The 15,371-nt window shown below is 40.9% G+C and overlaps 1 protein-coding gene across 4 annotated transcripts in view; it reads left to right on the plus strand.

Annotated features, from left to right (window-relative positions):
• arhgef12a (Rho guanine nucleotide exchange factor (GEF) 12a) overlaps positions 1-13,867 on the plus strand; it is a 37,993-nt gene extending 24,126 nt beyond the window's left edge. For 3 of the 4 annotated variants that reach the window (XM_061046621.1, XM_061046618.1, XM_061046619.1), the window contains 33 exons: positions 26-103; positions 842-961; positions 1,439-1,546; positions 1,973-2,089; positions 2,315-2,416; positions 2,619-2,729; positions 2,849-2,947; positions 4,119-4,161; positions 4,447-4,552; positions 4,705-4,842; positions 4,942-4,974; positions 5,519-5,633; positions 5,735-5,840; positions 5,925-6,128; positions 6,217-6,355; positions 6,444-6,476; positions 6,585-6,736; positions 6,934-7,080; positions 7,336-7,421; positions 8,136-8,261; positions 8,504-8,618; positions 9,505-9,605; positions 9,821-9,898; positions 10,079-10,154; positions 10,272-10,439; positions 10,650-10,737; positions 10,827-10,904; positions 10,988-11,082; positions 11,192-11,392; positions 11,479-11,715; positions 12,105-12,334; positions 12,450-12,525; positions 12,618-13,867. In XM_061046621.1, the coding sequence (XP_060902604.1) occupies positions 26-103; positions 842-961; positions 1,439-1,546; positions 1,973-2,089; positions 2,315-2,416; positions 2,619-2,729; positions 2,849-2,947; positions 4,119-4,161; positions 4,447-4,552; positions 4,705-4,842; positions 4,942-4,974; positions 5,519-5,633; positions 5,735-5,840; positions 5,925-6,128; positions 6,217-6,355; positions 6,444-6,476; positions 6,585-6,736; positions 6,934-7,080; positions 7,336-7,421; positions 8,136-8,261; positions 8,504-8,618; positions 9,505-9,605; positions 9,821-9,898; positions 10,079-10,154; positions 10,272-10,439; positions 10,650-10,737; positions 10,827-10,904; positions 10,988-11,082; positions 11,192-11,392; positions 11,479-11,715; positions 12,105-12,334; positions 12,450-12,525; positions 12,618-12,628 (3,717 nt within the window). In that variant the 3' untranslated portion in view covers positions 12,629-13,867. The remainder of the gene's footprint in view (positions 1-25; positions 104-841; positions 962-1,438; positions 1,547-1,972; positions 2,090-2,314; positions 2,417-2,618; positions 2,730-2,848; positions 2,948-4,118; positions 4,162-4,446; positions 4,553-4,704; positions 4,843-4,941; positions 4,975-5,518; positions 5,634-5,734; positions 5,841-5,924; positions 6,129-6,216; positions 6,356-6,443; positions 6,477-6,584; positions 6,737-6,933; positions 7,081-7,335; positions 7,422-8,135; positions 8,262-8,503; positions 8,619-9,504; positions 9,606-9,820; positions 9,899-10,078; positions 10,155-10,271; positions 10,440-10,649; positions 10,738-10,826; positions 10,905-10,987; positions 11,083-11,191; positions 11,393-11,478; positions 11,716-12,104; positions 12,335-12,449; positions 12,526-12,617) is intronic. The other variant, XM_061046620.1, reaches the window with a different exon arrangement.
• The last annotated feature ends 1,504 nt before the right edge of the window (positions 13,868-15,371 follow it).

Below are 15,371 nucleotides of genomic sequence, written 5' to 3' on the forward strand. Positions count from 1 at the left end.
CTTTCTTTTTTTTATTGATCTATAGGATGAGAACAGCAGTGTCTGCAGCCAGAGGGTTGACAACTTACAAAAGACGCTATTAAGAGAACAGCAGGAGCTCCAGGTTAGCATGACCATCACTTCCCCTTTTCCTGTTGTCTCATATCAACTATAAACGATGCTCAGACAATCGGGTCCACACATTGTTCAGACTTGAACATTCAGAATGTAGAACTTTTTGAATGGGTGTAGCCTGGGAAGAAAGTGCAGCAAGGATTTGGAGACTTATTTTTGTAAGGATGATTGCTTTCTTGTCGATCTTAATATAACATGTATATGGACCTATCCACTATATCAATGAAAGAGTAGAAAGCAAGCAAAATATAGGCAAACAGAAAAGAGTACAAAGCGACTACACTGAGTGCAAAGTCATCAAGGTCATCTACATTCCCTCTAGCTAGCTGTCTATGTTCTGTACGGTGACCGTCTCATGCTCCATTCGCACATCTGCTCATTCAGAAAAAAAAATTGGTCCCTCCATTGTTTTCTACATTTTATCACACTATTCTGTATATTTAAACCCTGCAGATGAATGTTGTGTTATTAATTGGGTTAAAAATAAAGTACCAGTAATCGGCTCTGGTTCATTTTGAACTAGGATTGCAATGGGAAGTAAGCGGGTAGATGTGCAGATATAAGACAGCTTTTTTAGGAGCAGAGATTTTTGAGACAGCACTTTCCTTAACATCACAGGCTTTGTCCACATACACAGAATGTATTTGATGTGCAGGATTGTAAAAAGATATCAGTTACTACAGGTTTCTGATTGCTTGTTTTGATTTCACCATTTCTTGTTGTTTAGGCCATGAAGGAAGAGTACAGCAGGAACCCCTCCCCCAAACTACTGAAAGACATCCAGGAAGCTAAAAAACACATTCCTCAGCTGCAGGGTCAGCTCTTAAAGGCCACTGGGGCATCACAGGTAAGCAACCCCCCCCCTCTTCAAACTACCTTACTACCTTCATGAACCTGTATGAAGAGAGTGGGTGTCCAGGAACAGTGATGTACCAACAACATCCAGGCAGCCTCTGCATAATTTTGTGTTGTGTGTTCTGGGATTGCTCCAGACAAACAGTAATCCTAATCTCATCAGAGGATTAGGCTTTCTCTGTGGGAAGCCACTCTTTTGTGTCTGTGTGACAGCTTATTTTACATACAACACTCACTGAAACTTGTGTTATGCATGTCAACATATTTGTCTTCATTCTACATTTTAAACATTTAGATTAATGAGATTACACTCCTTACATATAAACATGAACAAGTATTACCATTATCCTTTGCCCTTGGACTTTTTCTTCAACAACACATGTCTTCTTTGCTGCTTTTTGTATCTTATCATTATCTAATTGTGCTGTTCATAATGCGCATCAAATCTTGTGTTTACATGACTCTTCAGGAGGCGGTTCCAGGTGGTGATGCAGATGATGGTAGCATGTTTGAAACCGAGCACACCCCGGGCTCTAAGGGAGACAACAGTACTGACCTGTCTTGGATCAGCTCTCCTGTAAGTTGTCACAAATCAGGCCTACTAACCGACATCATGTGATTTTCCTCTGAAGCCTTTATCAAGCTCTTGATTTTATAAGGCTACATAAGCTTAAGGACTTAGGATTCATGGCATCATGCTGAATTAATAACATGTAAAATCACCATGTTTAGTTTTGGCTACTTAGACAGCAAAATTGCTAGCATTATATTGGGGGAAAACAATACATTCAAAAGATGTTAGGTTCTATAGTGATTTCTCTCTTAAAATTGGTTATGTGTCCGATTGGACTTAAAGCTGTTTGTTAGCACTTACTGGTGTTTTTTCCTCCTCTCTGTATCCTTGCTTGTGTTGTACTCACTCTCTGATCTTTGTAGCTTTGGATAAAAGTGACTGCTAAATGAATTGTGGAATTGTAAAACATTTATTTCATCCCACCTTCAGATATCTCGGGGATTTGGTCTTAGCTCTCCAGACAGCCTGTGCCACAGCCCAAAGAGCACTCCCAGGAACAGCTTAAACTCCTGCCACTCTCCAGAGGCTGAGGACGCCACTGACCTGGTAGTTACACTCAACATCTGTATGCAAATTCTGCACACAAGAAATACACTCCTTTGCTGCTCCCTTTCCTGGTGTAAAGTTGTGTTTTATTGATAGATATTGAACATTTTTCAGTGTGTGATGAATAATGACTCCAGTGCAAATCTCTTGGCTTAAACATTTCCAAATGGAGAATTTATTTTGGTGAAACTCAAATCCAACTGTGAATCACCATCTTTCCCCCAGGACTCTCTGTCCCCTACTACAGTAAACAGCCCTTCTTCCTCCCGCCTCGTCTCACAAATCATTGGAGCAGAGGATGACTACTTTGATTCAGACCAGGAGCAGGTAACTTTCAACAGGGCAATCTTAATATCCTTGTCAGTCATAGTTTCACTTAAAACAGCCATCACATTATGAGTTTTCTTAACAGGAATGAAGGAATAAACCAAAATTGTTTGCAAAATCTAAATTTGATAATTTCAGGTCATTAGATTTAAAGTGAGCACAAACAACAATTTTGAAAACTGTTGTGCAAATTTTGTTGCAGACAAATGGCCAGTGTAACAATTTTAATAGCATCGATCAGCTCAAGTCTCGGCCGGCCCACCTCGCAGCCTTCCTTCACCATGTCATCTCTCAGTTCGACCCTGCTCCTGTGGTAAGACCCTCATCACTTTTACCTTGTTAAAATGTTTTTAATTTTTCCTTTTTTGTCATGCAGCATGACAGCCCTCTCAGTTTAGTTATCTTTAAATGAATCTAATCGTATGTCCTCAGTTGTGCTACCTCTACGCTGACTTCTACAAGCAGACCAACTCCAAAGAGACTAGACGGGTGTTCATGGACCTCCACACCTTTTTCATTGACCGGGGAGCAGTGAGTACAGTTTGTCCAATTTGTCTCGTGTTCATCAGTTCATCATCTGTCTTTCACACAAAGTTTAACAATATGTCACTGATTTGATTTTGACAAAAAAATGGAAGTGCAGTAATGTTTGTCATCACATTCTCGTTGGAAAATTTAAACTTACAAGAGAAAGGCAAACCTGTGGTTACTGTCTTTAAATGTGACTATACATTTGAATTACCAATGATGAGAGGTCTGAAGTATATACACAGTTTGCTGTTAACTTTGAAGAGTAAGAAACCGTCCCATTTAGAGCTGAGGAAAAGGTGTCATTTGGTTACAATAGGGCTGTTACATCATTGCCTTTCTACCAAGGCAACATCTAAAGAAACATCAGTGAGTGAGGTAAAGAAATCTGCAAACTGGTTATAAAAGCTTTTTCTAGCTGCTATTTGACTTAAAATGATATTAAAACACATCATGAATACATTTGACTGAATAGATCATGGATAAAACTTTATCTATCGCTTTTATTAGCATACTTGATTTCTGCCTCTGCCAATATGGATAGATTCTCATCAGCAATGGTGGTCATTTACCGTTAAACAATAAAGACAACAACTCCCATAATCCCAAACTACTTTAGGTTGAGGCGGCAGTTGCTCAGTAGGGACTTGGGTTGGGAACCAGAGGGTTTAATCCTCGTAGGGACCAAAATTTGGCAGTTGGTCTGGTAGCTGGAGAGGTGCAAGGGCACTCCCCAAGTACTGCCGAGGTGCCCTTGAGCAAGGCACTGAACCCCAAAACAGCTCTGGTGTGATCGCTGCATAGCAGTGTGTAGCAGCCCCACTCTGACATCTCTCCACTAATTCATGTCCACAGGTCCTGTTTGTGCATGTGTGTAATTTGGGCCTATGTGTGTGAGAAGCATGTCCCTAAATAACAGTGTAAACCAGAATTTCCCTCAGGGAGTAAGTCTAGATAAAAAAAAGTATGTAAGAAAATGTAACTATTTTTTAAGATATTGCTTTGATTGAGAAACCTCTAGTTACAAAAAAAATGTAAATACTTTAAATTGAATATCATTTGAAAGTGTTTTGCTAGGCCTCGATATGTTCACGTTTTTGTGACGACTTGTTCTCAGAATACAGTAAATTTTATCTATTTATTAATACATTTCTTTTTGTTATATTTTTTACAGAATTTAAAGGTTGCTGTCCCTGAATCCATCTCTGCTGATCTTGGTAAATATCATGCATTGCATCTTCATCTTTTGGTTGTCTGCCCAGAGTCATCTTGGGTCTGTGATTAGTCTATAACAGTCCACTTCATCCGTTGACTCAGTGCAGTCACTTGACCATCCTCACAACACAGTCCTGTTATAATGATCACATATTTACCTGATGCACTCCAATGCGTAAGGGGCTGAGAAATGAAATGCTCTGATTGTTAAGAAAGTACTGCTGTGCCATAATCTCTTGAAAAACTTGTCGTTCAGTATATGTGACTGTGTGATTGTGTATTTGCAGATCGACGTCGTACAGAACTGATCCCAGAGGAAATAAACCGACAACATGTTCAAACACTGCAGGACTCACTGCTCCCCGACATTCAGAGGAACCTTGAGGATTTCAGGTAAACTGATCCTCTCAGTTGTTTTGTCTTTGATCCTGTGCTAGGGCCTTATTAGACTTTTAAACATGTTAAGAACACTACTTTCTGTTTCGACATATTTTGCTGAGAACTTATAAACTTCACTGCTGTTTACGATGTATTGGTACATGTAGGCAGAAGCGCAGTATGGGCCTGACAGTGGCTGAAGTAGAGTTGGCCAGACTGGACCAGGAAAGAGTCCGTGACCGTGTCACTCTGGAGCGAGAACGCTCCTATGCTGAAAACATCATCGCCAAAATAGAGGATATCCTGTAAGTACCACAGGCCATGCATACAGTCATGCATTGCTCTCTGCTGAAATCAAGTTCATGACAGCTCAAGACCGTTTTTCTTCTTTGTATTGTTTATAGGTTATCTACTCAGACCACAGAGGAAGAGAAATGGTGAGCAGTCTTAAAATGTTGTGGATGTGGTTGATGGAGATAAGTGTTTTCAAAAGCATATGCATGTGATCGTTTAGGGCTCATAAGGCTCTCATTGCCCCTCACACCATCTGTGCACTCACAGCATTTACAGTGTGTACTAGTCCAGCTATAATCTATTAGAATTACAGTGTCACATCTTATTCATCGGGCTTCCTTTTAATATATTCTTTACAGCATCTTGTGTCAATTTTTAAATGTAACTTGTAGTTAGAACACACTATAGCATTGTGATGTTTTTCAGGCCCCACTGAACATCTTCTACTCTTAACACATTAAGCACTCGGGTAGTTTCTTACATATTGCATCTAATTTATGCAGTATGTTTGTATTACATTATGCCAAAGTGTGAGTGATTTATTCAGCCTGGTTCAGAATACTTTATGGTCACAGCACACCCCAGATGGTTTGTGTAGATATTGTACGGGACAGTAGAACACTGTTTAAATGTATAATTCAGTTTATTTGTTGTTAAGAATTCCGACTCTTCTTTTTTGTCCTTTAGCACTACAATGCAGTATGTCATATATACATACATGAAGCACCTTGGTGTGAGGGTAAAGGAACCTCGCAGTCTAGAGTCCAAACGGGTCAGGATCAACTTTCTCCCCAAGATCAAGGTACTCTAATCTGTATTCAGCTGTATTCTGTGTGCCTTTACTCTTCTCTCCCTCTCCCCTTTATCATCTCCCTGACACATCTTGTCTTTGATGTCATACAGAAAAGCATCAAGACTGAAAAAGAAGGAGAGGAGAAAGTGAAGAAACCTAGATTTCCCAGCATCTTAGGACCCCAGCGTCGACCCAGCCGCATTGAGGCAGCATCAGGTGAGTCACGATGCTGCAAGGTAAAAATGATGGCACTGCTTCTAGATCTGTTCTAAGTTTTGACTCCACTCTTCTCTATTTCAGTGGGGAAATCCTTGGATGGTCGCCCCAGACCTCAGAAGCAGTTGTCGCAGCCTTCACTGGGTGCAAATGATCACACAGAAGGTGGTCGTCTACGAGGCAGCCAATCAAGCGAGGGCTCTGAACTCACACACTCCACATCCGTCAACACCTCATCCCCAAGCAGCGCCAACTTTAGCTCCGACACGAGCCGAGATAATGAAATGGGTGAGCTAGTTAACAAATTCAAGAAACTCATCAGTAAAACAACAAGACGGAGGATTCAGTGGTTTCTAACTTGTTGCTTGTCTCTCAGGTGGAACTCCAACCTCAGGCCCCTCCAGGCTGAGTGACGGCCTTCAGTCTGACCCTCTGGATGGCTCGCCGTACCCTGCAACGCACGTAGACCTTTACAACCTGGACCAACTCCAAGAGGATGACAGAGAAAGTGATAGGTGTGTCTTAAAGTTAAATTTGCAGGAACACTTTTGCTTTCTCACAGAGGGAAGATTAATTTTTAACACGCATTGTTCTTGTCTGTAGAGCTCACGAGGGAACACCAAAGGCCATAAGAAGGTGAGGATACTGTTGAAACTTTAATCAATCTAGAGAATAAGAATTGGGGATATGCTGTGTTGAATATTTATCAGCCAGATGAAAAGCTAACTTCTCATCTCGACCTAGGCTTGATGGACTTGGTCCTGCAGATGTCCAGAGCGAAGACGACCAAGGAACAGATTCTGAGCACGACCCTCCAAACTGGCAGCAGCTGGTGGGGAGAGAGATCCTAGCAGGTCTCCGGCCCCAGGAAATCAAGAGACAAGAAGTGATTAATGGTAAGGACATGGTTAACCTGTTCAGGTGATTAGACAGTCATTTAAAGTAAGTTCTGTTTTCAAAGAATAGAAGCTGTTTCTCCTCTGTGTGCTGCATAGTATCAGTCTAAGAGTGTTATAATACAGTATGCGGCAGCAGAGCATTTGAAGTTGAATAGTCTGCCACCTTGAGGTAACATCGTGCGCTGTACCCGCAGAGCTGTTTTACACTGAAAGAGCACACGTGCGGATGCTGAAAGTTTTGGACCACGTTTTCTACCAAAAGCTCTCCAAAGAGGCCATCCTGCCTCCTGCTGACATCAAGAACATCTTTACCAACCTGGAGGAGATTCTCCTGCTGCATGGTACACACACACACACACATCCTGAAATCCTCCAATCATCTATGTTTTACTGCTTGAACCATTTTAACCCAGTAAAAAAAACAAGCGAGGTAGTGAGAATAAATAATGACGTTTAGGTTAAACTAAAGCAAAACAAAATGTTTAAATACAGAACTTCATCTGTGTTTAGAAGCATCACCATCAAATATTGTAGCTCTGATTCGTCCCCTTTGTTATCTCAACCAAACACGTTGGTTCTTCTTTTTTAATTTTCAGTTTCAATACTGGAGCAAATGGCAGCCGTTCGGAAGAGAAATGAGTCTTCAGTAATTGATCAGATAGGAGACGACTTGCTATCCTGGGTGAGTACAATTCTCAGGCTGAGATTGTGTTTCCGCCTTTCAAACATTTTCTTTCATTGAATGGATTTCAAGATGACTGATGTGGTGGGCTGGAAATAGTGTCTCACAAATAAAAATTTAACTGTTCCCTTGAATTGCTTTATAGCGAGAGAGAAATGTTGATGTTAGTGTGAGATTGCTTTCCTCAGCCTCAGCTCTGTTTATATACTGACGTGTCATATGAACATAAATCATTTTTCATATTTTAAATCCTTCAAAATCCTAAAAGGCAAACACCTAGGAAATGAAACAAAAGAATAACGTAACAGGAACCATTGAAGCAAGAGAGTGGATAGGAAGTCTGCTTCTCAGTTAATGGTAACGTCAGACAGTGCCCTAGATTTAACTGACATCGCTGCGTCTAGATATCATGTTTGATACATTAGATGTGAGCTAGCTGCATATCAGCTGGCAGCCTTGTCTGAAATGTTTCTATGGGGGATAAGTAGGGTAAACGTTCCCCTAGGGGTCCAGGCATTGATCTAGTCTACATTAAAAGTTAAGCTCTCTCTTCTACTTCGAGGACTTAAGCCTGGCCCCCTTCTGAGAGTCACTGCTCATGGTTTAATAGTGAGACATTACCATGGCAACTACCCTTGACCCAGATCTACTGGGTGACTGATCACCGTCTCTGTTCGTCTCTGCTCTGTCCCGACTTGGTTTGGGTGGTTACAGTTCAGCGGCGGAGAGGAGGAGAAGATCAAGCAGGCGGTGGGGACGTTCTGCAGTAACCAGCCGTTTGCTTTGGAGATCATCAAGACCAAGCAGAAGAAAGACTCACGCTTCACTTCATTCATCCAGGTGCTCACATCATGCTCATATACTCCAGAAAACTGTTGTTCAAAAATATAAATATGAAGTAAAAATTTATGAATGCAAGCTCAGAATATTTCATAGAGGACATTTAAAATGTCACTTCCCTGAATTATCATCTAAGCTATATTTGTTGTACGTTAAGTCATCATTTATACTTTTTCCGGAATGTATTTTTGCTGTTTGCGGACCTTTTAAGTTAAGCAAACTTGTGTTGCATTGCTTTGCAGGAGGCAGAGAGTAACAGACTGTGTCGCCGACTGCAGCTTAAGGACATCATTCCTGTCGAGATGCAGCGACTCACCAAGTACCCCCTGCTACTAGAAAACATCGCTAAGTACACAGGTGCTGTCATGCTGCCTTACCAATCAGAGTTCCTCACAGCATTTTAATTTATTCATGTTGTAATCACTTCAAGCTGACAAGGTTGTTATGGAAATGAATCCAAATATTGCCCAAATGTCTTCTATGTAATAGTGGTTCAAAACAAGATGTTTTAATCAACAGTATAAGTGTCAAGTGGGTAAAAGCTTTTCTGAAGTCATACAAGAGCTCAAACTTCCTTCATAGTTGGTCTACTTAAATTCTTGATGAGTTGTTTTATCACTTGTTCTATTTAATAATCACAAGTTACTGGAGTTTTGAATGAGTGAGAAAGCAAACGTTCACATTTTAAAAGTAATGAATCAGAAACATATTTGGAATATTTGCAAACAATCAATGGGCACATTGATTGTTTGGCATAGGGATACTTGGGTTTCTACAGCTTTGTAATAGAATATAGGGATTGTGACACGCCGCATGCTTTGATATAGCACCTGCATGCACCATTAAGCCTTAATGATGTCAACATGCCTGCAGGAAGAGCCACAGAACAAGCTGCTTACAGTTCATGCATGCTCAAAACCGATCCCTCATCTGCACCCTTACTCAGACACTTGAAAGTCCTCCACCCAATCATTAGTGCTAAGTGGGTGGTGCACATTTTGGGAAATGTCTCACCCATTATTTGGTTCATCATTTCTGACTTGGCTGCGGTTCAGCCTTCACACAGAGAGCACACTAATGATAAAGTTAACCAGCTATTAGAGGATCATAATGTCCCCCCTGCTATATCGTAATTTTTGAGAACGATGGTGTGGTAATGGACAGAGGAAACATCAATTTGCCAGACAGTCCCCTGCAGAACTAAGAAGCCTTGCTTCTTTTTTGATGTCTTAATATCTTATAGACAGTACATTGGAGAAGGACAAAGTGAAGCAAGCCGCAGACTGCTGTAGGAAGATTCTCAATCACGTCGACCAGGCTGTGAAGGAATCTGAGGACAAGCAGGTGGGATGTTTTTTTAAATCTCCTTTTCAGTTTCCACCAGCCCCTTTAATGTTCTCTTCCTTGTTTAAGTCTCCTCCAAAGTCCTTCCTTCTTTTCCTGCTCTGCCACACTATATTTTGTACTCCCTTCTCTGCTCCCCAGACAGACACTCCTTATTGAAGAGCGCTTACTTATCTCCTTTTCTCTGTCTCCATTTTTCCCGGCCCTTCCCCTAGAGGTTGGAGGACTATCAGAGAAGATTGGACCTCTCCTCTCTAAAGCAGACGGACAACCCCATGATCCTGGAGCTAAAGGTGAGTTATCTACACAATGCTTTTTGGCTTCAGTTAAAGCAGTCTCACTTGTTGTACACCCCCACACACACTGTTAGAAGTACGGTAAGTGCTGGGTATTGTATGTGGAAATGGCTCCATTGACCAGCAGCAAGTACTTCATAGGCTTGTCATAAATGTGCTTGTTCTTCCTTTCAACAGAACTTGGATCTAACTAAGAAAACGATGATGCACGAGGGTCCGCTGTCATGGAAAGTCAATAAGGACAAGACAATTGGTTTGTAATCATCACATTATAAGACTTTGATTGCTATTAAACTCTGATATAGTTTTTTTTTTTATAAATAAAAACCACCAATAATGTCTCACAACTATCCTCCCTGTTTCCTTTCAGAGCTGTACACACTGCTCCTGGAGGACATCCTCGTTCTTCTACAGAAACAAGATGAGCGTCTAATCCTCAAGTGTCATAGTAAAAACCTGGCAGGCACAGCAGATACCAAACATATCTTCAGCCCAATCATCAAACTCAACACTGTGCTGGTGCGCTCTGTAGCCACAGGTGAGTAAACAACTGATAACTTTGACGTACATATTGTACAAGAATGACAGAAAAATAACAGGATTTGTCAAGATCAGATGGAATCATTAACACTATTTAGGAGAGCTGCTTGCTATACCATTAACAAATTAAGGTATTGTGATATAAATGGAGTCAAACCCACAGGGCAGAATATTGATTAATCTCATCCGCTGTCTGCACTCTCTCCAGACAACAAGTCCTTCTTCGTCCTCTCCATGTCAGACAATGGAGCTCAGATCTATGAGCTGATGGCACCCACAGTCTCAGACCAGAGAACGTAAGGCAACACACCCTTAAATCTTATTGATTAATTCCATTCTTACTGCTCCAGTTGTTAAATGGGCTAATTTCTTTTTTTAATACAAGGTGGCAGCGTCTGATCACCCAGAGAGCTGAAGCCATGAAAGTCAAACCTCACAGTGTTATACCATTACCTCAGACTGAGTATGATTTGTTTCATCGTTTTTCTCATTTGATCTGATTAGATTTGAATTTGTTGATAACATAAGATATTGCTTTTGTGCCAGCGGGGAGAGAGACGGTGTGGAGATCATTACGGCTGGTGTTTCCAGGCTGAGCAGAGACTCAGACCGCACATCCACTGGCAGCACCCAGTCCACAGGTGACAGCAGACGCTTGTTTCTTCAGTTTTTCTCAGATGTTGCTTTAAATGCTCTACCATGCGCAGCTATGTTGATAATCCTCTGATAACTGTAATTATTCCCCCTCAGATAAAGAGAACAGTCCAGCCTCTGGAAATGTGATACAGAGTTGTCTACCAGGCAGTAATCCATTTGAGGGAGGGAAGGAAGAGGAAGAGGAGGAAGAAGGTTTTGTGGACCCAGAGCTTCCTTACCAAGTGGCTGAGGACAGAAAAGAAGCTGACTCATTTAACATGTTTCCCTCCAGAGCTGACGAAGCACTGAAAACATGTAAGCAGACAGAAGAGATAACTAAAAATTCAAGTGCTTCTTATGCAGTGCGTTGAGCAGCTCTTCTAATTTCAACTTCCCTGCAGTGGCAGCATTAAAGCAGGTGTTGGTGACCCAGCTGATGTCCCAGGAGGCTGTAGAGCAAACCAAACGCTCCACCGGTGCTCGTCTCCTCAGGACCACCTCTTTGCGGACCCCTGTAGACAGTCGTGCCCGGGTGATGGTTCACAACGGCTCAGATAAGAACAGCTCCCAGACAGAGGACCGGACTCAGGACCTGGGCTCTGGAGACACAGGCTTCTTTGATTCTCCCGAAGATTATGGTGAGCCTGGACAGTGTAGCCTTGTGAAACCCACCAGTCAAATCAAAAATAGTTATTTATAAAGTGGCTCAAAGGAGTGGGAAGCAAATTTCACTTAACTTAAATTTAACAAAATGGCCCACCTTTAATGACTGGGAGAGAACACAATTATGTTTAAATGGGAGATACAACTGTTTGTCATTAGTGTGGCTATGCCATGAAATACTACGTTTCTGTAAAATTGCCACTATGGAGCAAAAACTGTAGAAAGGAAATAAAATGGTCTCAGTATTGACCCCTGAGGGACTCCTTAAATAGCTAAGTTGTTGTGTTGTGCAGATAGCTCATCGGTCAGTCAGTCCCGATCCTCATGTGCACTTGTGTTAAATGGCTCCTTGTGATTCTCTCAGCAGGATATTTAGTACTGGAGGGTTATGGTGGCCAAGGGGAGAGCAGCACAGATGATGACATCTTGGCATCAACCACAGGGAAGCAGCTGCGCACCTCACAAGGCTGTGCCGCCGACTCTGGCATCAACTTGAGGTTCTCTTCAACATCACAGGCTGGCAGCCTCTCCTCTTTTAGCAGACAGGTCCTGTCTCATCTAAGAAACCTTCAAGCCAACCTTAACTTTCTGAAGGTACTTAACATATAATGATCTTAGTAACACACATACCTCTGGACTTATATTTTTAAACTTTATGGTAATTTATAATGTCTGTTCTCATAGTGAATGGTGGGTTTTTGTCTTGCAGGAGGTGGAGGCGAAGTACAATAATCTAATACGCCAAAGGCCAGAGAGGGCAGCAGCAGACACAGATGGAAATAAAGGTAACTATTATATTAATGACCAGATCGTAATATGTGAATCATCTCCTGTATGTGTCCTTTATTCTCATCCTGAAATTGATTTCCCTTCACAGATAAAAGATAGTGGGAGTCCGTGCCTCAGCATTCAGCTCTGGTCCCACAGAGGAAGTACCGACTCGTAGTCTGTGCTTACTTCTCGTGTCCTGGACTTTTCGGGACATTCCATAAGCTTGTCCTCTCACTGCTGAGCCCCTCCTTTTTTTTTTTTTCTATCACCGTTGTCCCACGGTCCACACAGAGAATGAGAGACTTAAATATAAGCGGAATCGGATGAAGGAGGAGTCATCTCTGTGATGCCACGCCCCCCTCATTCAGCACAAGGCAATCAGGGAAGTGGGATTGCCCCCAAACCTCACTCCTTTCCATCTAACCCTCGTTTTCCCTGGATCTCCCTGCAAGAAAGAGAACTTATACCAAAATGTACAAAGATGTGTGTTTAGAATATATATATATGAAACACAAAACAAGAAAAGGAAAATTTTAAGATAATGTATTAAGATTTTTTTTATCCCGAGATGTATTTATTTTCTTTCTTTCATTTTTTTTTAAGTGTTTCCCACATTGCTTGCATGCTTTTGGCCATGGTGTTAACCTTTTTGGCTGCTTTTCCTGCTTCTTTCATACAGGGTTAGTGTGAGTGTTGAGTGCATGCTAGCATTCAAGCGACGCTAGCCTTGCACACCCTGATGAAATGGCGGGAATATATTCAGACTGATAGAGGCCAGAGTTGCACTGGTGATGAATGGATCCCATTGTGTTTAAAAACTCTTGATTGTGTTGAAGTCTAGAAATTCAGATGAATTCTAGGTGTGGTTTTTAACTAGAATGAAGAGTCTGAAGGCTCTGATCTGGTCCTGTTGCATTTCTGTGCTGCCTCCTCCTCCCCCCCTCTCTCACTGTGAGATGTATTTGTCTCTTGTCAGCTCCTTTCTTCCTTTGTGTTTGATTCAGAACCTCCTCTCCCCTCTGAACACTTATAGGTGTCGTCCTTCTCGATTTCCTCACAGCCCAGTGACTTTCATGCTTATTTATCCCCTCCAACACTCTATATGTCATGCTTCCTTGTTTGCCTTTGGGTATCTTGCCTCTTTCCCCCTCTTCTACAAGGAGCAGCCATGCTCTTTCTGTATCAGCTCCAGACAGAAAACGCTGCTTCTTTCTGCTACTGTTGGCGATGCTGAGCTGACTGCCTGATATTCTAATAATGTCATGAAGTTCAACATATACTGTAAAATTATCAAGTTGGAAGGTTATGCATAACTTTAATAAATAAATGGTGCCATGACACATTCAAAAAGAAAAACGTGCACATTTTGTCTCTTAATGCAATTTTGTATGTGACTCTGAAATTATTTTGATTGATGACCATTCTTCTTACTTAAGCATGATGAGAGAGATGAAAGAACTTGATTTGTCAAAAGGCAGCTTATAATTGAATTTGTAAGCCACACTGCTGTAAAAAATTATGTAAAATAACAGTCAGTAATAGAACTATTCATGAACTGTGATGATCATCACATCCTAACTGTTGGCCACCATGCTGATTTTTCTTTTGGCTGAATTGTAGTTTCTGTTAAAGATATTATCTCCAGTGGTCTTGAATATATCTGAACTACATGTGCTGACTTTTTGTCCTGAAATCAGGAAGAATACTTTATTTTGTTAAATAACACATTCCCTTAGTAAGTAATGTCAAGGCATGCTCATGTAAGATTTATGATGAAATGTAACACGACTCTAAATGCTCATATGTAGCTAGAACACATTTTCAGGGTGTCATAGGTCTTCATGACTTGATGTTGTTATAAACAATTTAATTATTGAACTTAAGTAAACTATATCGTATTCAAGGTGAGAACACATCAGTTTAAGTTGCCATGGCTGCCATGTGTGCAGAACTGCCTTTTTTAGCTACTTTTACAGCAGAAACAGCAAACGTGCCACTGTAAACTATAAGTATAATACTGCCAAGGTAATGTAGTTCTTTGTGTTAGCATAGCTGCTAAACAATGCATTTAATTTTTACAAGACAGTTCAATTCTCTTTTAAAGAAACATTTCATATTTTTATGAACTTAAATTGGAATTTGTGCAAACGCTTTCAAATGTTTTCTTGCACCATGATAAACTGGACTACAATTTCACAAACATACTGGTAAAGTAAATACACCTATGTAGTATTTAAATAGCAGTTAAGGTATACCATCTACTTTTTTACAGCCTTGGATTATTCATGTCAACAGGGTGAGAAACATATTAAAAAAAGGGCTCTTGTCTTTGAGTGACAGAACTGAATGATGCATAAACTAAAACATGTTTACCTCAAGCTATCTAAAAAGTTAAAAACAATGGTTGGACATTTAAGCCAACAAAGACATTTTAGAGCAACTTACTTTGATGCTCTTGGTCAGTAGTTTCATTTTGAACTTCATAAATCATTTTTATTTTTTGGGAACATTTTGTAGCACTAAATATAAAGAGGGTGAATTTTTGGGGTTTTGGGTATAGTCACCAGAGAAGCAAACCACAATTGCCAGCAGGTGGCAATCTTCTCCCATTCAATATCAAAGCAGTAGAGTGAGACCCACCCTGAAACCGCAGTGACATCAGTGTTTTAAATAATCCATAGTATTTTTTTATTTTCTGGAAACATATGACTCTACTCTCTTTTTGCCTGTTAAAACGGTCTATAACAGTCAGAGGGATCCTGCAGGGTAAGGTGCAACATTTATTGCTCCCTGCAATGGAAACGACTGTGCTACGTTTGGCATTAATTTTGCACTGGGTGTTTGAGTGTGACTGTAAGAG

This window comes from Labrus mixtus, chromosome 9 (assembly GCF_963584025.1).
Source record: "Labrus mixtus chromosome 9, fLabMix1.1, whole genome shotgun sequence".
In the NCBI taxonomy this organism is placed as follows: domain Eukaryota; kingdom Metazoa; phylum Chordata; class Actinopteri; order Labriformes; family Labridae; genus Labrus; species Labrus mixtus.